This window comes from Taeniopygia guttata, chromosome 2 (assembly GCF_048771995.1).
Source record: "Taeniopygia guttata chromosome 2, bTaeGut7.mat, whole genome shotgun sequence".
Lineage (NCBI taxonomy): Eukaryota > Metazoa > Chordata > Aves > Passeriformes > Estrildidae > Taeniopygia > Taeniopygia guttata.
In genome coordinates, this window is record NC_133026.1 from 135785873 (window position 1) to 135812500 (window position 26628).

General features: G+C 34.9%; 1 protein-coding gene across 4 annotated transcripts in view; it reads right to left on the minus strand.

Moving 5' to 3' along the window:
* Positions 1–26628, minus strand: part of CSMD3 (CUB and Sushi multiple domains 3) — a 574229-nt gene that overhangs the window by 271813 nt on the left and 275788 nt on the right. For all 4 annotated transcript variants that reach the window (XM_032747038.3, XM_032747036.3, XM_032747040.3 and 1 more), the window contains one exon: positions 21222–21334. In XM_032747038.3, coding sequence (XP_032602929.2) covers positions 21222–21334 — 113 coding nt within the window. The remainder of the gene's footprint in view (positions 1–21221; positions 21335–26628) is intronic.

Below are 26628 nucleotides of genomic sequence, written 5' to 3' on the forward strand. Positions count from 1 at the left end.
CTGCAAACCTCCTTCATTTGCTAGAACTGCAAAATCATGAGTCATGCATTTTTCAAAAAAAAAAAAACAAAAAGAAAATTGTGTGCCTAATTTTTGAGCTACCACAGAACATAAAATCATTTGGACCTACAGTAAGAATCAGGAGCAAAAAAAGTGTGACATAATTATCTCTACATCATTCCTACAATTTCAAGATCATTAACATTTGTGACAGTCATGAAGTCATGACAGGAAAATTAAAAGCAGAAAATGACCTCAAAGACAAAGTAGAGAAAGCATATAAAACAATTAATTCCAACAAATAACATGTGCTCCTCTTCAAATTACAAACAAGACTACTCCCCTCATGATCACCAAGAAAGATATTTAAATTCAGATAATTAAGACTTCTTTGCATCCATTGGAATTCATTTAAGTGCCTTTAATGTTTTTAGTGATTTGAAACTCATGCACACAACCGAAATAACATATTTAAAACCAGCCAGAAAACATCAAGTGCTGAGTATTTCATTTAAGTAACACTTTAAAACATTCTATTAAAATTAGTTTTATTAGTGACAGCTCCCTATAATTTCTAGATACAAAAGGTAAATGGGGATTCCTAAGTCTCATTGAATTACATTCACTGACCCAGGAGGCAGAGTGTAAACTGGGTTTGCCATGGGTTTAAGTACTAAGAATATACCATGTATATGTCCACTGTCATTCAATAGAAGTCTGAAAATGAACTAAAGAAATAGAAAATGAAAGAGTGAGAGAAGGAAATACATAATATTATCATAAGTTGGCCTCAATGTCACAAATTCTATACAACATAATTCCATTCCCTTTGTGAAGACAAGTGTTTCAATGAAGCTGACAAAAGAAATAAGAAATGTCCTTTGTTGAAGGGAACCTCTATGGAGAGAAAGGAATCAAATTTGGGACTCTTTGTGTTCTACAGCTGGAAACTGTTTTGCCTATTTGAAGAGTGACAAATATTAGAGAAAAAGTAAAAGTCAGATACATTATAGCAGATGCCAGTTTCTCAAAAGCAGGTTCAGCAATTCTAGCTGAAAAAAACGATGTTCCTACACATTTATTTAATTTTATAAATGCAAACTCATGATGGCAGTATTGAACAGGCCAAACTTTCATTTGAAAGGTCTGAATAATGTAAATGACAATGGAATCTCCAACAAGATTAGAAACCTCTTAGCAAGAAAAAAAAAATGTTCACTTCATCAATAATCAGCTCACTTCTACTATTGAAAGTAGTGGTGTAAGTGGTGCTTAAAAGTGGGAAAGTAGTAAAAATGAAATAACACAAATCATGAAAAATTAAAAGTCTAAAAAGTGACATTTATTCTTGGATAATTTCAGAAGAGATCTAATGGGATGTTACCCACACTTAATTATTTCACTAAAATACCCAGTAAATTTCAGTTCTGCAAGATATCTAGACATGGAATGCTTCTCTGCACAAAATGCTTTGTGATCTGCTTTTTACTGAGAATTTACCTTGTTCACCTTGACACCAAATAGCCTTGTGGCTATTCCATAGCCACATTATGATTTTGAGAGTTTGTGTTTTACTCTGAGGTGCCACCCCAGCTTCTCAATAGACAGTTCTATGAAACTGCTCAAGATCTAAAGTTACTTGTTCACACCAACTCCATTACTTTTGGAGGAGTTAACTTTTTTTCACACTGACCCTCACTTTCTACCAACAGTTTCAATGAAATTACAGGAATTTGAAATTAGGTCTTATGTCAAATGTTCATTATTTCTCTAAAACTTAATATCTGCCATTAAATATTTCCTTTTGCAGAAAAATTCTGAAGACAAGTTGCCATAAAAAGCTGAAAAGGATCTAAGAAAAACCCAACAAAACAGCTACCTCATTTTATCCTTTAGTCAAGTGACTGTAGCAGTTATCTCATGGAAACTGTATGTATACATGCATTTCACTGAACAAAAGAAAACTTGGATACAAGGTAAATTTATACTTAAAATACACTAAAGCAATCTGCTCATTAAAAGAGGTTTCTGTGGCAACAAACCCTAACATTATTGAACCACATTCATTTCTTAAGTACTTCAAGTATATTACTGGTAGTTTAATAATGGTGGAAGAGGTACAGGAGTAATGTGAAATTGTAGCTGCACTGGGCCCTGGTCATGCCATGTTGCTATGATTCATCTTCACTATCAGCTTGGGTCAACACAGTACCAAAATCTTCTTGATCTTCTTTACCTCCCCTAATAAATCACTCTAAGGTTCAACCACACACTAGAATTTTGACAATTTTATAAAAGGAGCATTTATGTCTGGCAAGAATGCTATTTGAAATGCTACAGAAAAACAAAATAAATAATGTGTCAGCAAGCAACAAGAAGTCTCCCCTATTTACAATAAATGTGGCTTTTCAGAAGTATCATAACTAGTAGAAAAAGTGGGAAATGAGTTTTTGTAAACAGATGCATATCATAGATGACAGTAAGTACTTCCTTTAGTATTGAAATACTAGATTTAAATACATTAATTTTGACTGTGTTAATGATTGAAAAATAGAGATAGCAGTGCTGAGTTTATGACCAAATTATCCATGGGCATAAAGTCAACCAGAATTCTATTGAAACAAAATTACCTTAGGTAATTATTTATCCTATCGTTGTGTCTCTCCAAATGTCTTAAGAATAGCCCAATTTGGTCAAAACCTAAATCTTTAGGTTTCTTTATCTTTTTGAATTAATATCTAAGTCTGAGCTTCCCGCCCCACACCCCTCCTCACTTGGCAAATGAAAAGTATAGCTAAACCTCATATTCTAAAATAAAGATGAGGTGTTAAGTTTTCAGTAGTATTGGTCTCACTGGAATCAGGAAGCTTACAGTCACTGAGGAAGACTGGAATGGTGATCTGTTGGAATCCTGGATGCTGAGAATTTTAAATTTTTTGTGCTGAAAGGCACAGAAAAGGGTCTTTGACCTGAGGCTGTGGAGAAGACTTCCAAAATTGATTAATAGCACTGGGATTACAGGTGTGTTGTTGGTTAGACGTGTGTAATTGCACAGGGTGGAAAACTTGAAGTTTAGGTTTTTAGAATATAGTAACAAATATGAAGCAAAATGGAGGTTTTAAGGAAGAGGCAGGTTGTTCTTTTCCACCTTCTTCCTTCTTCTTCATGGGTTTGGGTGGTATCTTGTAATTGGACAGAAAAGTCCATATTGTGGGCCTTGAGGGATCAGTTATTGGGTTAAAAGGGAAAATAATCTAGGTGTCATTTCTTAATTGCGTAGTTTAGCTTCAGATCAGCCTTAAAAGACCTAGAAATTGTACATCTGGGGCCATTCTTCTGCTGTTTTCCTGCACGCAATGTCTGGTGTAAACTGAAGTTTTGATAAGATAACAATAAATAAGAAGCTGAGGCCTAAAAAATGCATCTCTCGTTCCTGACACAGAATTGCTCCAGGAGGGCTTCCCCCGTCAGGGGAGCCCCCAGGGAGAAGCCCAACATAGGGACAGCAAATTGATAGTGATCCTTTTGGTCAGTTTAGTGCTGGCTTGCTAAACACAGAGACAAAAGCGACAAGCTAGTTTTGTGCTGGCTGTCCATACATTACCTGCACAAAGCTTCACACTGACAGAATATAATACTTTTCTGCTTTCAAGTCTTATTAGACTAATATTTAAATGAAAGTATTTACTCCAGAATTTAGCTAACAGACGGTTCTGCTTTAGTAGGCATACCAATGGAAAAAAGAGGGCGTCTGCAGGAAGAACTGTACTCAGCGTTGGTGAGGCCTCACTGCAAGTAAAGCATTCAGTTTTGGGCCACTCACATTAAAAAGGACAATGAGGTGCTGGAGTGTTTCCAGAAAAAGGCAACAGAGCTCTTGTAAGGGCTAGGAAATATGTCTTAGCAGGAATGGCTGAGGGTGATGTTTTTGTTTAATCTCAAGAGGATGCTCAGGGGTGACCTCATTGCTCTCTGCAAGTACTGGAAGGAGGGTGTAGTGAGGTGGGGGCTGGTCTCTTCTGCTGTGTCTGCAGTGGCAGGACCAGAGGAAATGGTCTTAAGCTGAGATAGGAGAGATTCAGGGTCACTATTAGAAAAAAAAGTCACTGTTAGGGTTGTCAGGTATTGGAATAGGTTGCCCAGGGAGGTGGTGGAGTCACCATCCCTGGGAATGTTTAAGAGGTTTCTGGATCTGCCACTGAGTGATCTAGTCCGGTAGTTTACTATTTGCAATGGTAGCGCTTAGTGAACTGTTGGATTGGTGATCTTGAATGTCTCTGCCAACCTTGATGATTCTATTCTAAGAAAATGTTGTCCTGGCATGGGAGGTAATAACTAGTTACTACTTAGAGAACAGAACAAAACTCTTAACAACTGAGAACACACCACAAATGTAATGATTTTAATTATGGTTCACATGTCTAGCCTGATATCCTAAATATAGCCATCGTAAAATTATTGCAAAAGACACTTAAACTATAGAAATTATGGAGAAAAGATTTCCAGGACCAGACAGTTGAGTAATAAGGCCATGCTAAAGCAAATTAATTTTATGATCCTTAATAACTGGTTGAAGAGATCAAAACTAGAAAACTTCCAATCACTACTCTATATCTTTATATGATTATTTGTAACCTACATCTGCATTTTGAATAGATAAAAAAAACCCCCACCATTATACTTGTAGAAAAACCCACAAAATAAAACCAGCTTTAAATACTCCTTAAAACAAGGGTGGAAGTGGGAAGGAAAAGCAAGCAGTTTTAAAAAGGCATTGACAATCTTTTTTCAACTCCCTGCAGGGTAATATGAGCATATCGCCAATAGGTGTGGGACCTAAAATTGTTGAAAGTGAATAAAATTTGACCCACCATCTGTTTTTCTTAAAAACAGACAATTAATGGTTTAATTGACTTGGCACACCATATATTACAGTACATATGTCACGCTAGATGAAGAGATTTGGTTTCAACAAAGTTGTAGAAAAGGTGCCTTGAAGCTTTTAGATTATTCTTATTTCTTGGTTGCAATATTTTAGAGACACTTTTTTATTTTGAGAAAAAACTCTGCCCAGGGCTTAAATTCTGTCATGTGCAGCTTTTAGTCTTTTTAAATGCAATGCTAAAGTAGGAAACAATGCACCATACTGCTATGCCAAATGTCATTTATTACACTGTGTCTGTGCTTTCATTTTATGAAGCCTGCGGCTGGACTGTCAGATTACAGGTGTCCTTTAGGTTAAAATAAAAAGTTAACAGTAGTAATTTCCATGTTAACTGAATACATACTGTATTCACTACTGCCCAAGTATACGGCATTTTCCCAGATTATAAGTACACTAACACAAGGTACATTTTCAGGATTATTTTTGATTTAATTTATCTGTTTCTTACTATACATTTAAGTAGTTAAGCACAGGGAGAAAAATAACCAATTTGAGGAGAAAATACTATTAGCACAGCACAGTACAATTGAATAAACAAATTGCAATCTTTAGATAGCCATAGTGTTCAATGGTTTCTATCATCAGATATTAAGTTACTTTTTAACCTAAATATGGTCTACAAGTGTCATGTAGAAAGCAACCATAACACTTATGCTCTAAGATTTTTTCATACTTCTTACAGTTAGGCTTATGATAAGATTTATTATTGCAGCTATGTGCATAACCCACAGCTATTACATTCATATCTGTTTTAAGTAATTGCAAGACAGAATTCTAAAAAATTATGGTTGTATGTAATAAATAATAAATTGGTGACAGCCTCGAGGTCCTATCAACAAGAAAGTGATTGTATTCAATAGCGAGCTCCATTTTTGTCATTCACAATTAAAGCCATCACATTTTGTTTTCCCCTCAATTTAGCCAAAATTTTAAACTGAAAGGTCTTTTTTATTTTTTTTCTTTGTTACTACTGACAATGCTACTACCAAAAAGTTTAAATTTTTATATAATTCACTATTTTTCAGAAAGTCAGGTACAATTTTTTCCCCCATTTCAAAATTCCTAGTTGTTAAGGCAACCATTGCTCCTGTATGTATTTACTGTAAATCTGGTCTATAAAAGCAGTCATTTCTTTAATTATAATGAACTTTACCACTTGCCTGGCTTTTCCCTTATCCCTAACTCATCATACGTGAGGTGGTGATTACTTTTGTTTTATCCTCTTAGACTGAAGAAAAAATGCATTTAACATCATTTTTCTCCATAGAACTTTTTCAGACACCCAAATGTTTCACAATTTTTAATAAAGAGCTACTATATATATACATAAATTACATGTGGTCTACTTGTTAGCAATGCATAGACAATAGACTGGAGATGATTCTGGAGGCCAAGTCTTAAAGGCATTTAAAGTTTATTTTTAGGAAGGTTATATAGTGTGGTTACTATCCCATTAACATTAAATGGCCACAAGTGTTGTAATGACCTGCCATGGCAGGGTTCAGTGTTTGGCTGGGTTTGCCTTGGCCAGAGCTGCTTTTAAACTGGTTTGAGCCAAAACAGAAGCTGTTTGGTCATGGTGCGACCTATTACTTATCCTGTCTGAGTTTTTGTGCCAGTCATGTGCAGGGAAGCTCTGACTAATGGGGCTAGACACTGTATAATATTCCACAGCCCTTGGTGGTTGTGGAAATAGCAGTGCAAATTGGAGGAGTGGATTCTGCAAATTCAAAACAGTAACCGGGAATCAAAAAAGAAATAAGAAAGAATCCAATAACACAAAAACCCCAACCACAAACAAGCTGGCTGTTTCAAGTAGTATGTAAGAATAGTTGCCTAAGGAGACCCAAAGGAGAAGGGAATCCCACTAGGACCATCCTAGCAAGCACTCCTCACTGCCTTCTGCAAGTGGAAGGCAAATATTATTGTGAGGGGGCACAAAAAACTTTGTGAACTTTAATCCAGGGAAAAGGAGCAGATACTAGCAAAGTTATGTGGCATCCTAGATGTATTATTAATAAAATTCCTCTGTGTTAATTAGACAATCTGAATGCTAGACTTAAAACATGTATTAGAAAAAAAAGAAATTCTTAGTTCTTTTTGTATTATGTTCCCTTTTGCTTATGCTTAGACTGAATGTATCACTCCACTGAAGTGCGAGTTGCTCTTTATCCCTTCCTTTTTCTGGATGACACAGCCTTCATCATCTTAGATGAGATGACCTCCTTGAAATGACTCCTCAAAGAGGAAGAATTGCAAGCCCCACGATTTTAGGAACAAGGTGCTCAAAATTTCACCAAGTAAAATATTTTTAAATTCCTTCTTTAAATTTGGAATAATATCTGTTTGTTTCCCTACTTCCAAGAATTGAGTTGAGTTTTAAATAACATCATTAACCGACCTTTTAATTTCCATTATTATTAAATGCCTACTTAAAGCACCTTCTAAGGCTGACTTGTGAACTCATTTGTTTCATGTCGTCTAATTAATTTCATCAGGTTAACTTCTGTATTTGTTCAATAATTTACATTAATACTCAGAGAAAGTTGTCATAATGTTACTTTAATTACCATTTAATTAAAATATTGGTCATGACACCTATTTAGTAAAGTTCATTTTCTTCACAGATGGGTCTCTGTAACAATCCAAACAGTTCAACTTAATAGTCTTAAGTGACTAACAAAAGCAGTAATCAAGATTTGTTAGTTTAGAGGTACATCCTCATATCTCGATATTTTCCCTGAGTTTAAAATGCAAATTTAATGGATATTATACTCTATGGTTTTATATGTTTTTCCATATTATTTAATCATTAATAAAACAACCCAAATCCTCTACCAGCTCCAGTTCCATCTAAAAAAACCCTATTATCTACAGAAATTGAAACAAAGACCTTAAATGCCTTTCTGTATCACTGAAGTTTTTTGAAACTATTTCAAATTTCCAAGTAATTTTAATTTCAAGTACTTCTCTCTTAAGCCTCTCTTAAGTAGTTCAAAACAGCATCCCAAAACTCCGTTTAGCTGAGAAGTCAGCTGAGGTCTTCTTTCATTAGCTGTCTCCATCACCTGTTAATCAGAGTTATTAAGGTTTTCTCCATAGAATTACAACTTTGGTCAGTTTTGCTTTCACAATGCAGTTGTACTTTCACATAGGTAAAATAATTGAAATTGCACATACATACATGTTAGATTATTCAACTGCAAAAACATTTTTCTATGTGTATTTTTATATTGAATTTTTTTATATTTTAAAATTAAAATTATTATTAAAATATTTTTTATATTGTTCCCACTTAAGGGAATCTAATTTTTTTTACTGTGGTAAAGGAAAAATATAGAACTCTGATTGTTACAAACCATAAAGGAATAGGTATTTTCCTGGTAGTTCTCAATGTGACAAAACTAAATCACAGAAAACTGTCTCCAAGGGACAATGGATTGATATAAAATGTTTTTATTGTCAGTATTATGATAAGTATTTTAGAACAAGAAAAAGTTGAAAATAATTTTTAGAGGAATAACATAAAAAGAAGTGCAAGTTTATATTTCATAATCCTCATTTTTTACTGCTTTAAAAAATCAAAAAATATTTTTTCCCAGATTATTTATAGAATTACATAGTATATAAATGTTGACAGTTCTACTGAACCTGAGGTTTGTGATACCTAAAGTTAAAAATAGAGTAATAAAAAGAAGCTACCATGGAGATCTTAGGATAAAAGTTTTTAACTATCCCATTACTTTTTCTTTCACTTTAACTTAGAGGTTCTAGAAAATAAAATTAATTCTGATTATTCACTGTATTTTTAGAGTGAATGGGACCACAGACTGCATCAGAAGCACTAAACTCCACAGCATGTTGTCTGGAAAACTGTAACATTTGCCTAGGGATATCACCTTGGATCTTCCTAGGGTTTCTCTGCCACTCACTTTCTCAGGTGTTCAGACTTCATGAATATTCCTGAAGTTACAAGGAATTTCAGATCAGCTACTCTCATCTTGTGTTACTTCAGCTTAGCAGATCACTTTTTACATGATTTGCAAGAGTTTTGATAGGCAAATTATTTCAGCCTAGAGGAAGGGCAGAGGAAAAAAGGAAAAGAAAAGCAGAAAAGAATGTGATGGAAAGAGAGAGTGAGAAGGAGTAAGAGAGAAGGGGAGATTAAAGAAGAGAACAGAACGGCCCTGGCAAATATACCTTTTTATGCAAATGGAAGGAATTTTCTTTAGTACCTGGAGAAGCCATTAATTGTAAATGCTAAAAGATATGGCCAGGATACTAAAACACAGAAATGTAATAATGGCATTAAATACTTAATGCATAAAAATACACCATGCAGGGTTAAAAGAAAGGGGAAAGAAGAAAAAGCATTATTATGGATTTTTATTTCATTTCCATTTCTTATATTAAATATAATGATGAAAGGAGACACTCATATATTTTAGATAACCAACATGAGTTATCAGTGTAAATAAGGCTTCTTTTAGTTTAAAACTCTCTTTGTATAGTCTTTCATATAATTCTCAATTAAAAAAAAAACTAAAATAAAAAAAAATAGTAAAAGTTTGGCAATAACACCAATAATTATGAAAGTACATACTCATTAATTCACAAAAATAATAAATTAGTTTAATGCAAGTTAATTTAATGATTAGTGCACTATCTGTGCATTATCTTTCGAAGTAAGCTGGTGTAATAGTTTTGCCTGGGGTAAGGGGCAGTTTTCTTCCCAGAGGTTCCTGGTGCAGTTTTGGATTTGTGAAGAAAATAGCATTGATGAGACGCTGATGTTTTACCTATTGCTGATCAGTGCTTGCACGGAATCTAGGCCTAGGGTTAGGGTTAGGGTGTGTTTCTCACCACCCTAATAGTGAGGCTGTAGCAGCACAAGCAGGAGGGGTCACAGCCAGAAGAGCTGATTCCAGCTGACCCAAGGGTAGCCCATACCATTTTATGTCACGCTCAGCAAGAAGAGCTGGGAGAAGGAGGGAGACAGGGACCTTCAGAGACAGAGAACTTGCATTCCCAAGTAACCATTATGAATAATGGTGCTAAACATCTGCCTGACATCAGGAAAAGGAAAATTAGTGCCTTGCCTAGTTTTGCTTGCATGTGCAGCTTTTGGTTTACTTATTAAACTCTGTCTCAGTCCATGAGTTTTCTCACTTTTTTTCTGTTTGGATTCTGCTCCCCATCCTGCTGCAAGGGGTACGAGCACATGTGGGATTTAGGTGCCTGCGGGGGTTAACTGCGATAGTCAAATATAAACAGGCAAATCATTACAACATTAAAACATTATAGCTTTTAGGCATTTTTTCTGGAAATGTTACAAAAAATGCCAATCAACAGCAAACTGAAATAAATGCCAGCAATAAATGCAAGATACACTCTACTCTAATACAATATAAGTGATTAATAGAAATTTCTCAGACTATGAAAATATATTATGAAAAGGCCTGCTGATGTAGTTGTTTTCTAGCATAATGGCACTCACAGAAATTAATTATTGACTTGGAGGAAAAAGAAGGGAAAAAAAAATATTTTCAGGGCATATGCTTGGCAATATGGAAAACCCAGAAGTCCAAGTTAGAAAAGCGTAGTATCTTAATCAGTTATTCTTTGAACGTTTCATCTGGAAAAACTTTGAAAAAAAATCTATACATACATTCACTTTAAGTTCTGACTGTATTCTAAATGTAGTGCTGACCTGCTTGCAGCTACCTGACATACATACTCAAATATACAACACAAAACAACTCGCTTCACTCTTCACCCAAGCAAAATGCATTTTCAGCCCTCTGTTCCATACGATGCCAACAGATGAAGAAATTTAAGCAACTACTATGCCATGCTGCTACTTCAGTAGATAAACAGATGGAAATCTTACTTCTGTCACCCTTTCACAGGCTGATGTAGCAGGAAATGCATCTTAGTGTTTTGAAAGCTGACATCTCCAGAGACTGCCACACACAGCCCTTCACCAGTGCAAGGAAATTGATGCAGTGCAGCCAGGAGGGGAGCCTCCACCAACTCAAATTCAAGTGTAGTAAAAGGCATAGACTAACCAGGCCTGGCAAATTCTCAGTGTTGTAAAATGTGTGGAGAAAAGAGGTTTGAAGTCAGGAATCATGGCCAGTTGGTGGAGAACACAAAAATCATGTACTGCAAATAAGGAGGTAGATTCACTCAGAGATAAGAAAGGTATTAAATGTGGACAAAGAACTCTATATTCCTGCCACTTTTTAGAGCTCTTCAGGTCAAGATATCCTAACTGCTATTCTATCATGCTGTGCTTTTAAATTCTACCCTTTGCCCAGGAGAATCTTCAAAAAAAATTATTTGCTTTATTTGTGTATTTGTTTTTGCTTTCAGTTACAGAGATAAACCTCAAAAATGCTTGTAAAAAAATTTGAACTTAAGCTGCTTTGAATATATTTTTTAGTCCCAAATCAAAGATAAACAGTTACTTTCTTATAACATACATGTTTAACAGAGAAAACAACAAAACTGATTGCAGTCAAATACACACTGAAATGCTGCAGAGAACAAATCAGAGTAACACCCACTTAGCCCAGTGTCCTGGTTTACGCATAGCTAATTCTTAGGGCCATAGCAAAAGATGACCTTTCCACATGAAATGTATTCACATTGCCCAACAGACTAAGGTCAGAGCATTGAAAATCCTTCCGCTTCTTTATGGATAACACTATCACAAAAGGTTGAATTGCTAAATTCGTTTAATTAAATATTGTAAAGCTGAAAGAATGACCTACAATTTTATTGAAGAAAATTAAAAAGTCGTGGGAGTCACCTTCAAACAAAAACTTGTCTGACCAGTTCTCCAGTGAAAAGAGGGGAATTGTAGAAAAGGATCATAAGTCATATGCCTCCTTCATTTTAACCAAACAAAATTAAGTACAATCATGAATATTAAATTGGCTTGTTGAAGAAAAATAACCTCATTTTTAAATCAGCTTGGAGAATATAATATTACACGGTACTAATGCAGAAAATCAGAATAATTAAGGTTGGAAAAGACCTTTGAAGACGGCCTAGTCTAACCAGAGATCATCTGGTCCAATAGCCAAATCAGATTTAAAACTCAACATTCAAAGAGAAACTTATATGCAAAAAGCACCAGTAAATAAATCTTTTGGGACATAGAGAGATGAAATGGAGAAAAAGCATACAACTTCGTTATCTAAGAACTTGCTTTTAGACCAAAGAACTATTTTCACCAATCTGGGAATGTGAACAGAAAAATGAAAGTTTCTCAATATCAAAAAGATACACCTTCCAGAAATTCTATTTGTTTTGAAATATTACAGAGTTACAAGAAATACTGGTAAAACTTTATTGAGAAGCTAAATTCCAGTGGCTGCATAAAATGTTCTAATTTTTTAACCCTCTATTACATATTTTAAAGACCTTCCTCATAATATAACCTCCATAGACTTTTAAGTATCATAAATACCACTTAAAGTATTATGAAAGATCATATCTGATGCAACATTGATTTATATTTGTCCCTATAAATTTTATCGAGTATATAATTTTTAATATTTAAAAATTATAGGTTACATGGTAACATTTGACTATTTGTTGGATTAAAAGTACATTTGTGTATATTTAAATACACATGTACACAAACAAATTGCACACAGTCTCTTGATTAAGGGTTGAAAATGGCCAGTAGAGCAACAGTACTCTTTTTATTCAAACCCAAAGGCAAAACTTATATCCTGATAAAGATAGGAAATTCCTTGTTTCAGCAGTACAACAAACATGAACTTTTCTAGTAAAGAAGATGAACTTTTGAAGATTGAAATGTTAAAAACCTGTTGGAAGAAATTAGTAATTAAGAACTAATATCCCAATAACAACAACAAAACAATAAAAATTAACAACAACAATTAAAAGCAAGCAAATAAAAACCTCCAAAAACAAACAAACAAAACCCCCAAACAAAACAAAAAAAACCCAAACCTAAACCAAAACCACATCACAAAAGTTGTTCTGAAGGTATGCATCAAAGATTTGGAAGAACTTATTTTCTAGGGAACAACACATGATCATTTGTAAACAGCCTTGTCATAAACCCTAAAAGCTGCCAACAACTAGTAATTAAATAAGACAGGTGCTCCAGCAGAGAGAAGAACAAAAGCTTCCAATTTGCCTGGCTGCCATAACGCAATAGCAGAAAAACTACGTAATTTTTCTATACCCATGATTCTATGAGAAGAACTTGTGTTGTGACCTTAATTGCAGCTTGAAAAGCCTAAAAAATGCCCAATTTCTTAAGGTGATTTTAGTACTGTAGGACAGAAATGCAAATACAATTTCTATTTTCAGAAAGAGTTCCAAAGAACAGCTGAAAAGTACAGAGATGTAAACCTGAGATGTAACAAGACTGTAGAAATTATAATTAAGCTTAAATTCAGCTGACACATGGATAAAATTTACATCCACAAACCATCATGGGTTTTTTTTTAAGCAAAGTCCTGCATTATAAATCCACTAATGCTTTCCAGAAAGATTAGCTTGTATAGAGATGAGAGAAATTCGGTTTAGGTATACTATTTGCAGCTCTAAAAGGGCATTTGAGGAAGCCCAAATGGAAGGTTCTTGTAGAGATTAGGAACTCTTTCATAAAATGACAGGCTTTTTTTCTGCATGTCAGCTTAAAATGTAGTTAGTTAATGGTAAAAGTAAATGGCCAGTTCTGCCAGAGGAGAGAAGTCACTAATGGACTTCTTCAGTATCTTAACTGTTTCACAGAGTCATAGAATGGGTAAGGCTGGAAGGGAGCACAGTGAGTCATCTGGTCCAATTTCCCTTCCAAACAGGGTCATCCCAGAGTACAATGTCCAGGAGAATGTCCAGATATTGAATATTTCCAGCTCTTGAATATTTCCAGTGAGGGAGATTCCAGTGCATGGTCACTGCACATTAAAGAAATTCTTCCTCATGTTCAGGTGGAACTTCCTGTACAACAGTTCTTGCTCACTGCCTCTTGTCCTATTGCTTGGCACCACCAAATAGAGCCTGGATCCATCCTCTGACACGCTCCCTTCAAATACTTATAGACATTGATGAGATCCCCTCTCCAAGATCTTTTCTCAAGACTGAACAAACCCAGCTCCCTCAGTCTTTCCTCATAAGAGAGATTAAGCCCTTAATTAACCATTTTGCTCTCCACTGGACTCACTCCAGGAGCTCCATGTCTCTTTTTCACTGAGGATTCCACAACTGTACACAGCACTCCAGATGTGCCTCACTAGGTCCAAGTAAAGGGCCAGGATCACCTCTGCTGATCTGATGACAATGTTCTTCCTAATGCACTCCAAAACACCACTGGCCTTCGTGGCCACACAGGCACACTGCTGGGCTCATGGTCAGTTTGTTTTCCAGCAAGACCCCCAGGTCCTTCTCCACAGGGCTGCTTCCTAGCAGGTCAGCCCCGAGCCTGTACTGGTCCATGGGGTAATTTTTCTCCATGTGCAGGACCCTGGACTTGCCTTTGTTGAATTTCAAACTCTTCTCTGCCTGTCCCTCCAACCTCTTAAGGTCCTTCTGAAGGCCTAGAAAGCCCTCTGGGTTGTTGGCCACTCCTCCCAGGTTTGTGTCATCAGCAAACTTGCTGAGGAGGCATCTTCCCCTTCATCCAAGTCATAAATGAATAAGTTAAACAATACTGGGCCCAGTATGGAACCTTGGAGGACGCCATTAGTGAAAAAACCTTCAACTACGTTGTCACTGATTATGACCCTTTGGGATCTGCCATTCAACCAGTTCTCAATCCACCTCACTGCCCATTCATCCAGTCAACAGTTCCTAATTTAGTCTACTAGGATTTTGTGAGAGACAGTGTCAAAAGCCTTACTGAAGCCAAGGCAGAAAATATTCACTGCTCTCCCTTCATTAATCCAGGTGGTTGTTTCACTGTAGAAGGCAATCTGTTTGGTCAAGCCTGATTTACCTTTAGTGAATCCATGCTGAATACTTCTAATCTAATACTTCTTTTCTTCCATATGGGCACAGATGGTCTTCAGAATGAGGTGCTCCATCACCTTTCCAGGGATTGAAGTGAGGCTGACTGGCCAGTAGTTCCCCATGTCCTTCTTCTTGCCCTTTTTGAAGACCAGGGTGAGATTTGCTTTTTGCCAGTCTCCAAGCACCTCTCCTGATTGCCCTGACGTTGCAAAGATGGCTGTGAGTGACCTCGCCATGGTGTCCAGAAGCTCTCTCATGGACACTTCCTGCCAGAGCCCATGGGCTTGTGAATGCCAAGTTTGCTTAGGTGTTATCTAACCCAATCCTCCTTCACCCAGGAAAAGTCTTCCTTCTAAGACTCCTTTACCCTGGTCTCTGTCAGAGAACCCTGAGGTCAGTGAAAATTGATGCAAAGAAGGCATTTGATAAGTCTGCCTTCTCTGCAACCCCTGTTACCAGGGTCCCCTCCATGTACCAATGGACCCACATTATCCTTTTGGTTTTTTCTGTTATTGATGTTTTTTAAGAAACCTTTCTTGTTGTCCTGGGCATCCTTGGCCACACTTAATTGCAGATGGGCCTTGGCCTTCCTGGTTTAATTTCTACTTATTCTGACAATCACTCTATATTAATTCCAAGAGGCCACTTCCATCCCTGCTTTCATCTCCTGTGTATTTTCTGTTTATGCTTGAGTAATGACAAGAGTTCTTGATTTACTCACATACATCTCTTGTCCCCTCTGTCCGATTTCTTACTTGTTAGGATGTACTGTTCTTGTGCAGGGTTGGAAGTGATGTTTGGATATCGACCAGCTCTCTTGGACCCCATTTCCCTGTGGTGCCTTTTTCTGTGGGATTCTTCAAGGAACATCCCCAAAAAGACTGAAGTCAACTCTCCTGAAGTCAATGGCTGTAATTTGACTTCCTGCCCTCGTTCCTCCTCACCCATTATTGAAATTCACAATCACATGGTCACTACAGCCAAGGCTGCTCCCAACCTTCATATCGCCAAAAAGGCCTTCCCAGTTCATTAGTATGAGGTCGAGCAGTACACCATTCCTTGCAGGGTCTTCCAGTATCTGTGTCAGAAAGCTGCCATCAATGCTTTCCAGGATCCTCCTGGATTGCTTCTGCTTTGCCATGTTGCTTGTCCAGCAGATGTCAGGGTAGTTAAAGTTATTGTCTGACAAAATTTAGGAGATGGAAAATAAGGCAAGCAGTGAAATAACAAAGCTTGCTGATGATAGCTTACACAAAACAGTAATGAGGACAGTTACCTGTGAAGAAATAAAGGTCCTGCAAAACCTAAGTAAAGTAAGTAGAGTAAGCAGTAAAATGGAAGATTAAATACATTGTATTTTCTAAGAAAAAAAAAATGAAAAGGCATCGGATAAAGCTAGTAGAACTACAGTGAACAGAAAGAAATACTTCTTCACTGAAATGTCCTTGCTATAAAATATTTAGAATACTAAAATTATATGCGAGCTTGAGAGGAAAAACAGACGAAATAATGAATGAAAAAGTCCATCAAGTTTTACTTTAAATACACTGGATTTAGGAAGTGTCTATGCCATAAACTGTTAGGGAGTAAGAAAACATTTTGAGAAGTATCACTACATACTTGCTTGCTCTTTTTTCCTTATGTTGTACCCATTTAAATGAATCTTTATTATGCCTCTACAACTGCTCTCATATTCTTGTAATCTGGGGATTACAAACAGGAAATTTTATGTTGAATGCATTGTTTGAAAATTAGATAAAAATATTGTTAACATATTTGAATAATGATGACTGAGTAGGGTCAGAAAAAGTCAGTGGTGAATTGTGGCCAACAAAGCAGGAAGAACACAAGAGTAAAATACAAACCCAAATACCATCTTGGCATTAAGTTAACAAGGGGAACTGCCCCAAGTTTCTGAAATGGATGTATTTTTGCTCAATATGTTCAAGAAATATCTGAAATAGAAATTATTTTGAATTATAAAACTTGCAACAACTTTCAGCAGACACAGACTTAGTATAGAGAAATGTGGGTGTGATATTAGGACCTAAGAGAAGATGACTGCCCTGAGGTTAGCTTTGGCTGTTTCAGAAGACTCAAATCTGACTTAAATAGAAGTTCAGCTTTCCGACATGATGCTGAGAAAGTAAATTTTTACTATGTTTTCCTTACTGATTTAATTCTACATCTTTTCCTACTAATTTACACCACGACTATTTACATTATTTGTTAATCCCCAAAAATTTTGTCGCACAGTTTATGTTGAAAGACTGTATAAGGAATATCTTGTATTTAATCTTTCATACATGTCCAAAATTACAAAAGGAGACAAGTGTGTATGAAAACTATTACACTTTATATTCTCACATATAATTTTCTAGGAACTATAATATTCAATTGCTAGATTTTAAAAATTTTTTGTGAATCAAAATAAATTCACAATTCCGCAAAATCTTATCTCAGAAAGATGGATTTCTTTGAAGGCTCTGCCATAAATTTGTTTGTCTCATATTTTGTGCAATAGTTTTTTACTCAATTATAGATGAAAACCATTTGGTTCCAGTGTTTGAGTATATTGGAGATTGTTTCTCTAGTACTACTGTTTAGTTAGATACTTCTTTCCTCTTCACCATGGCTTTGAGAATAGAAGTGCTACTTTGACAATATGGCACCATTTCCTGAAATATTGAATGATCCTAAGTATTCATGAAACACGTCAACATTTAAAGCTATTAATTTGTGGTTTCTTTTCATAGTAATGATATGGGAAGTCTGAAAATAATCCACTTTATTTGTTTTACTTGGTAATTGCACAACTACCAAAGTCTGATCTCATTTCGAAAGAAAAGTTTTCAAATAATCTCTAAAATTATGATGTGAAAATAATTCACTTACAATTTCTAAATATTCCATGTTTTGACTTAATGCTACACATATATTTGAAGCATGAAACAGACCCAAAACAGTTTATACTACAGCAGATAACAGATAAAATATTATCTACAGTGAGGCGGTGCTTGAATTTCTGACCTGTCTAATTCCTATTTTAATTATTCTACCTTTTAAAGTAGTGTTATTTTATGGGAAACTGGAAAAGGGATTTCAAAACAACAGTGAATATTTATTTACTTTAAAATAGTCTCACAAATCTTTAATTTTTAATATTTATATATTTATAATGTTATCCAGCTATTAAAAACCATAAAATAACTCCATGTGCAACAGGTCAATGTAGAAGTAAACAAAATTTCACAAAATCTTTCTAGATTTTCTTAAAGGGAAGGTACATAAAAGAGGATCATCTGTTAGTTCTTTTAATAACATAAAATAATTACTCAGCTAAAAACTGATACAGATTTATTTAAAAATTATTTTGTCTATTTCTATCACTAAAAATTATGTGGCCTATTCACTTCTATTCCAGTCAGGAAGGAGGTGTCCCTCCTGTCTTGCTCTGTAAGCAAGTATACTACTCTAGGGGACAGTGGGGAAAGGACACTGGTTGATGACATCCCATAATCTTTTGTTCTTCATATTCCATTTAAGAATTGGAACGATCTTCAAAATGCCTGGCAGAATGAGATGCAAATGTCACTTAAATTTAAGAATGTCTTTATGAATTTTGATGGGATGAGGCATGGATATCTCTACTACATCTAGTAAGTTGAGTCCGAGAAGCACAGAAGCAGATATTGAGCCATCAAAACCTTTTAGTAGTAAATTATTTTACTACTAAATTTACTACTACTTTACTACTTTTACGACTGTTAGTAAGTACTGTTATCAAGTACAATATCAAGTAATTAACTCCAGCATAAGCAGATCAGTAAAGTGAAACAATAAAGTACCCGTATTATCTATATGCATTTCATTGTGTTTTAGTGGTTTTGCTTTGAAAAAGCTTTACAAGTTCCTGAGAAATGCCCATTAGCAGCTGGAGCACCAAAGGAATGCTATTCTTGATGCTATTCAATTGAATCTTATGAAATTTAGGCCTTTCAAGATTGCTCCATGACAAAAACTAATCAAGAGCAGTGAGAATGATCAGAAGAAGATTCAGTTCAAAAACCAATGGATCTAAAATGCTAATGTAATTGCACCTGTCACGTAAGCAGAATTTTACAAGCCTTAAACACATAATAAATACATGTAAAAATAAATACAGTATCAGCCATAGCTGGCTGTCTAAGTGAATAGTGGAATTTGTGAGGTGGAAGAGGTCAAGTTAAGGTACTGCATTTGATCTAAAGAGATGAAAAATCAAGTTAAGCTTACATTCTAAGGAATTAATTAAATAACTTAAACTGACATTTCCTTTGACCCTGACTTCTAGATATCATCATTCTCTTAAGTATTTCTAAAAATTCTCTACAAAGGGATAAGTCTTTGCAATTAGTAAATAATTCAATGTTATGTCACAGCCCTGAATGCATTGTTCTAATGCAAATACTCAGTTTACCTCATTGGACTTTCTTTCAACTTCCAATTAATAAATTTCAAAACTTAAATTGCAGAACAGTTGCTAATCCAAAATACTACCCATTTATGTATCTGTTTTTAGTGCCTACCATCGTTACTAGAAAGGACTTAACATGGTTTTTAAAGCAACAGAAATAGCAACCCCTTAAGACATGACTTGCCTTTGATACCCTTTCCATTTTATTTTATGACCATTGACCAATTTCTGAGATGTCTAATGAACACATCCTCTCAGGGATCAAAATGAGGGCAACTTAGATTAAAAAATTATCACATACTCTGGATTGGCAGCAAGGTGGTGGTGGGGAATCCCACAAAATAAACTCAAACCAAAACGAGAAAAAAAATGCAATATGCCCCACAACCATCACCACAGAGCACCTATTCATTGAGTGTTACTGCATTTTAGTGTTATTTAGAGAACTAAGATAAATTACCGTTGTAGGGCAAGAGAGAAATAGATTCAATATCTATGCATACAATCACAAGGTTGATTATATGGAGACGCTCTTGTGAATACTCACCCCTTCTGTACCCTTCTACCTATTCATATTCAATTAATTTTATTCTTGCAGAACTATCGCTTCTAAGAATAAATGTAACTCATGAATAAAAGAAGACATAGCATATAAGAATAGACAATAATCCTCTGTCTTCTTCAAATGAAAACTATTGCAAGTAAAATTATTTTATCAGGAAAGAATAATGTAAATAACAGGATCGACAACTTGAGCTCTGCAAGTTAGAGTTCAGGTCTAAAACTCATCCTTTTCCACTCAAATATGGTTCTAGTTTTGCTGTATTAACAAATTATTAAACCTGTTTATACTAATCATTCTCTTGCCTCTTTCAATAATCTGAATGTGGAAATCCTAGGTCTTAATGATTACCATGCAGCAAAGTACTAAGATCTTCCTATCTTAGTCCACTAGATATGAATATCAAGAGTGCACAAGTGCACTTGTACCATACCACTATGGAGCTTTACTTTACATTACAGGAAAGTTATGGACAAAAAAAAAAATATTGTGCAGGTTTATTCACAATATTCACAATGCCAAATCTCAGCCACATCAGCTCTATTTCTAATACACACAGTCACTGGTTTATTTTTGCCTCTCCTCTCTCATTTTCTGATGAATAAGCATACTTTCTATTAACTGTTTATTGTGCTAGACAGAAACCATGCAATTTAAAAAGTTCTTGTAAGAAAGACATATATCTATGCGAAAAGTAATATTAAAAAACCCAAATTCTTTAATAATACAGAAATGCATCTGTATGTATATATATGTTGTACTTTAGCTTTTTTTGATTTTTCTGTTCATAGTCTATAAAAATTTTTATGTCATTCCAGAAGTATCAAATAGCAACAGATTGTTTATTTAGGGCATTATGCACATTAAGACCATAAAGAACAACATTATTAGTTTTTTCTTTGTCTTGGCTCAAAACTTAGCAGTAATTTTTTTTTTTTACTCATTCAGCTTTAAATAATCACAGAATAATTTCACTTTAATAGTTGTCAATATTAAATAATAGAAAATAGGAGTAAAATTCTATGTCAAAACTCAGTTGCTGTAACAAAACATCAAACAAAATGTGTGCAGTTTCATGTAATATAAGCCCTTTAAGATAATTTTTTTTTTTACAATTCATCTTATATTTTCCGCTTTTTAAAACTGACAGAACTGGAAATAGAATGCATCCACTCATTAATTAATATGAAAGAAAAACGTTCCATAATATTGTCCTAATATTTTTGGTACACCATTACATTTCCTTCCAGTGATGTCATTACCTTTGTAGTTAACCTTGAAACCAATTGAGCCCACACTTTCATCCGTTTGAAGGTGCAACCACATCTGATTGCTCATGCTCACAATTAAGTCTGGTACAAAGCTCCCGGTTAACCTACAGATAGAAGAAAATTTCTGTAAAGCCATTAAGCATTAAGTAAGGAGACTTTTTTTTGTAAGAAATCTAAATAACTGCCAAGCATTTTTTTAATGTTTACTTTAAAATTCATTGTATTCAGCTCACACTAAATTAGTTACTTAATTACTGACCAGCCAAGACAGCTCCCACATTTCCAATGACTGGAAATTTGATAGTAGTCTCTAAACACATGGAACTATTATTTATGTTGTATTTAAATAGTTCATCTCACTTTCAGTTGCTACTCCAGAAAGAAATACAACTTCTCTAATCCTTAACCTTATCTGACAATCCAGTGTCCACTACTCAGGTACATGAAGGCATAGCATTACAAGCCCATAATGAGATATTAGAGTGATTCTTTGATTTTTCTAGTATGCAACTACCTACCTTGAAATACATGCCTTCCATATTTAAAAGAAAGCTGCTACTTTTAAGTACCAACATTATTTTGAATGCTCGTTTGTTCCCTGCACTCTCTCACTTCCTCTCATCACCTCTTCTACAACAAAGGAAGAACAGTCTGACAAGAATCAGCTGTTGTCTATTGCTTCATTAAGAAAACTAACAAATAGCACAACTTTAAAACCTTCTACTGTTACAGAGTGCTGATTAATAGAAAGAAGTAAACTGAATTTTCTTTCTTTTCTTTTTGTTAAATTTTATTATTGTTTGCAAAAATTTGCAGATCAGCACAATTCTAAATGTTGATTCTATTTGCTGAATGAACAGTGTGATAGCAATTAAGAAATGTTGTGAAAGCTGCAGTTTTATATTATATTGCATTTTCTTCCCAAAATTTTTTCTCAAATTTGGTAGTAGTTTATTATCTGAAATGAAATGCTGAAAAGTTTCCAGCTATTTTTCATTCTTGTAAAGTGGATCACAAGAACAATAGTGTATAGCAGTGAAAACTGTTCATTTTTAAAGCTCTAACCATTCTTTAAAGCTAGCTGAAACTTAAAACAGACTATTTAAAAGCATTTTACAGTTAATTTTAGTTCTTCCCTCTGGTCTTTTTTAGCTTCCTTCTGCATTAAATAGTTTGCTGTGGAAAAAAAATTCCCCATGTCTGTTTCCCACATCTGTGTTCACAGATGGAGCTACTAGAAAGACTCTTGCCAGAACTGAACAAGTAAATGCCTGGCCAAAATAACATATTTACTGCTCATTCCTGCACTAAGGGAAAGTGCATTCAGTGAGTGCAGTCTTTGCCAAATTAGTAGATTAACTACTAATTTGAATGTTTCTGAGAAACCACACTGATGTAATGGCTAACAGAGTTTTTTAATTGTCACTGGTGTCTGACAGTATGTATTTTGAATATTAACGGCATTGAAAATATTAATCTCTCTGTTGTGTGAGACAGAACAAATTCTATTATAAACCCACATCAAAATGTTCAACATTTCTGTTATCTGAAATAAATTATAAGTACTTTTATTTTATCCATAATTTTTACAATAACAACTTTCCAAATAAATACTACAGGAGGGAAAAAAAACCCCACCCATCTGAAAATACATTTTTGAAAAAAAAGAATAAATCAAGAGAACACAAAAATCACTTGTTAATCTATTTTTAAGTCCTTAGGGATCCCTGTAAAACATTTAGGAATTGGCCACAGAACAATAAGATCCAGAAAAGAAAAACCATTATTATATGAAGGAAGATATGTAAGAAAATAATGAAAGTCTGCAGTGTAGAATTATTCTTTCTGTCCTTCTGGGGGTTTATGTAGGTTCCTCTACCCTGAATTCGGTACCTAGATTCCTCTACTGGAACTACATTGTTCCTTTTAAGAGCTGAATAGTGAACACTGACAGCAGTAGAAATGGAAGTATGTGATTATGATATCTCCCTTTTTATTAAACAGCTTAACAGTTACAACACTCAGCAGGGTGTTTTCCACTTCTCCCTGTACAACTCCAGAACTACTCCTCCCACATCCTACTGACATATATTCTCCCCCTGAGAGAGTATGCTGAAGACTGGGTTTGAGGACATTCAGAAGATTGTGACACTCTCCATTTGCTGAAGACAACCTGTAATATGAGATTGGACACAAGCACACCCAACACAGCAAGCATACTAAAAGATTGTATTTCACAATTTTTTTATGCTGGATTTTCAAAAGGTATGTTACAGGAACCAGTGCCTATGTGGATATTGCATTAAAAGTCACCTAGAGCAATTGTCCGACCAAGCTGCTGAAAGCAGTCCTGGAACAGTGCTGTGACTGGTGTATGGAGTCACCATTTATTTTCCCTCTTCCCCTCTATCCCTTGGTAATAACACTTAACTGCTCCACCTTGCATTTTAGTTTCATAGGAAAGCACTAAGAATGCTGTCATATCAGTCATCTTTTCAGACAGATTAAAAGTATTATAGCAATCAGGTTTAAGTTCACTTGGGTGCCAGGCTCACCAGGCTGGAGCAGACTGCCACATTGCTGGGTGCATGGATATACAGGCTCAGAATCACAGGCACCAGGGAAACTTAATGGCAAGTACTGAAAAGGCTTTGGAGTTTAGCTCCTTCTGTGATTAACATCAGCAGAATAGGAATAATCAGGACTGCAATTATCAATTTAGGAAGCCTAATTCTATTGAAATGCCACTTAACTTCTGTTTTTGCTTCTCAACCTTCCTTTTAAGCAGTGCCCAGTAAAACTAGCAGATTAAACACTTGGATAAGTTTCTTGATTAACCCTGATAAATTGAAAGATAAATGTTTTCACATTATTAACACGTAAAAGAGACATATTTAAGCCAATGTTCTTTAGCAATTTTCCAGGGGAGAGATAATTATTTTAAAATTTAAAACCCAAAAATTAAAAGATACAACAGCTGATTTATTAGCTATGCATCATGTCTCAGACAAAGTCTGCATGGCTCACAGGAGAAAAGATTTACATGGTTTTTACAGTACTTAATTATCTTCCATCTTCTGTGTAAATTTTTTATGCATTTTAACCCTAATAACTTTACCATTGATACTTCTGATCACAGGATAATGATTCTATGGGTAAACAAAAAATATACTTATTGTGGCTTATTGTATAATGTTACTTAATATTAAACCTCCACAAATTATGGGGTATTTTTTTTGCTTTTCCAGGATTTCATAGTAATAATTCTTTAAAATTATTTACCTAGTTATTTACAGCACAGTTTCTCTTATTGTATGTTAACACTCCACAATTCTATTTAACTTTTTTTAATGAAAAAAAAATACGAGATTCTTTATATTTGTGACAATTTTAATAGTGTAAATCTATGATTTCTCCCCAACCTAAGATGTGCTACTACACCTAAGGTACATCATCAGAAATACTTTAATGAAATGCTACCATTTTCAATGAAATACAATCTGGGCAGACTTTTCTACGTTTTACTCAAAATATAAAATATTATTGCACTTTGCCTTAATGCATCACTGTAATTTAGTTAAACTTTAACAAGAATTTATAAATTGGCACTTAATAAAGGTTCTTTCCACATGAGAGAATATTCCATATAGTTTAGGAATTTAAGAATAGCTGAAACTGAATTCTAGCATTATTAGCAATATTTTTTTAATGATAAGTACTGCTAAAAAAGTAGAAATAACAGTACTTCCACACGTCTCAAATTTATTAGTGATAGAAATTAACTCATCTTCAATCCATAAAGAGACTGCATTATCCTAAAGCAATTGCACCATAATTAAATTGCACCTGGCCAAATGCTGGTCTTTTAATGAATAATAATCCTGGAATCAGATACTTAGATTGGGAAAGGCCTGTAAGATCATCAAGTACAACAGTTATGCCAACACTTCTGAGTCCACCACTAAACCATGCCCTTATACATCACATCTACACATCTGAGCACCTCCAGGGATGCTGACTGCAACACCACCTTGGACAGTCTCTTCCAGTACTTGACATTGCAACAATGTCCAGTCCTTCTGACAAAAAAAAGCCAAACTGTTTCCCCTGATAAGCAAGAGGGGAGAACTGCTGACAGCAGATATGGAGAAGGCCAAGATACTTCAGAGAGTTCTTTGCCTCAGTCTTCACTGGCTGTCAGGTTTCTCTCAAGTCCTCGATCCTGTGCATGGGAGTTGGGGGAGAGGCCACTCACACTGTAAGCACAGAGCGTGTTCAAGGCCACTTGATGAAACTGAAAAGTCACAAGTGGGGCCTGATGACATCATCCCAGGATCATAAGGAAACTAGCTGATGTTGTTACCAGGCCACTCTCCATCACTGGGAAAGTCATGGCAGTCACAAGGTTACAAGAAGGAAGGAGGAAAACATCTCTCTTGAGAGAAAGGAAGATCCAGGGAACTACAGACCCGTGAGCTTCAGCTCTGTGTTTACCCTCCAGCAGATGGACACTCCTGTCCAACTTGGTGTCATCTGCAAACTGAGTGAGGGTGCACACAAACCCCTTGTCCTGACTATATTATTAAAGATATTAAACAAAATAGAACAAAACATAAAGGAGAGAATGATTACAAAACCAATTAAAAATAGAAGGCCAAATAATCTATCCTCTGGAGGAAAAATCTAAAGGGGAATTAATTCAAAAAATCTATAAATCTTAGTAAAAATGTATGTTCTGTTCGAAGTTTTGCAATTACTAATATAAATGAAGTAAAATTAGGACAGAGAAAGAAGCAAAGCTTGGGTTTAGTGTACACAAATGAACATTCTTATGGTGAATAATGGAAAACTACAATAAGTAAATTTTTTTAATACATTTCCAATAAATATACTGCAGGCGATATCATTCTAAAGAATCCTAATTTTGTTATTCTTTTGTTTTATGATTAAATCTATTTTGTATTAAACTTGCATCATATTCTTATCTGTGTTTTTATTATTAACTCATTTGAGCTAATTATAACTTCAGGTGTTTGCTGAAAGGTCAGTTTATTTTAAATTAACAGCTAAATATTATTTGGCCTTTAAAAAATATTTTCCAAATAGCAGGTAATCCCTTACAGGCAAATTACTGTTTTTAAGCATTAGATAATTTTTTTTTTAATAAAATTGACTCAGATTCAAAAAAGTAAATGCAATGTACTTTAAAAGACATTAATTTATCCTACAGGTCTGATTTATTCAGACTAGAACTAGAGTTATATAAAACAATTAATTATAAGGCTTAATTACAGTATTCTGCATATTTTCAAGTCACTGTGGAACAAACAGAATCACTGTCTTATAAGACTGTCTCAAAAATTTTACAAACAAATAAAATTCTGGATTTGTCTTCTTG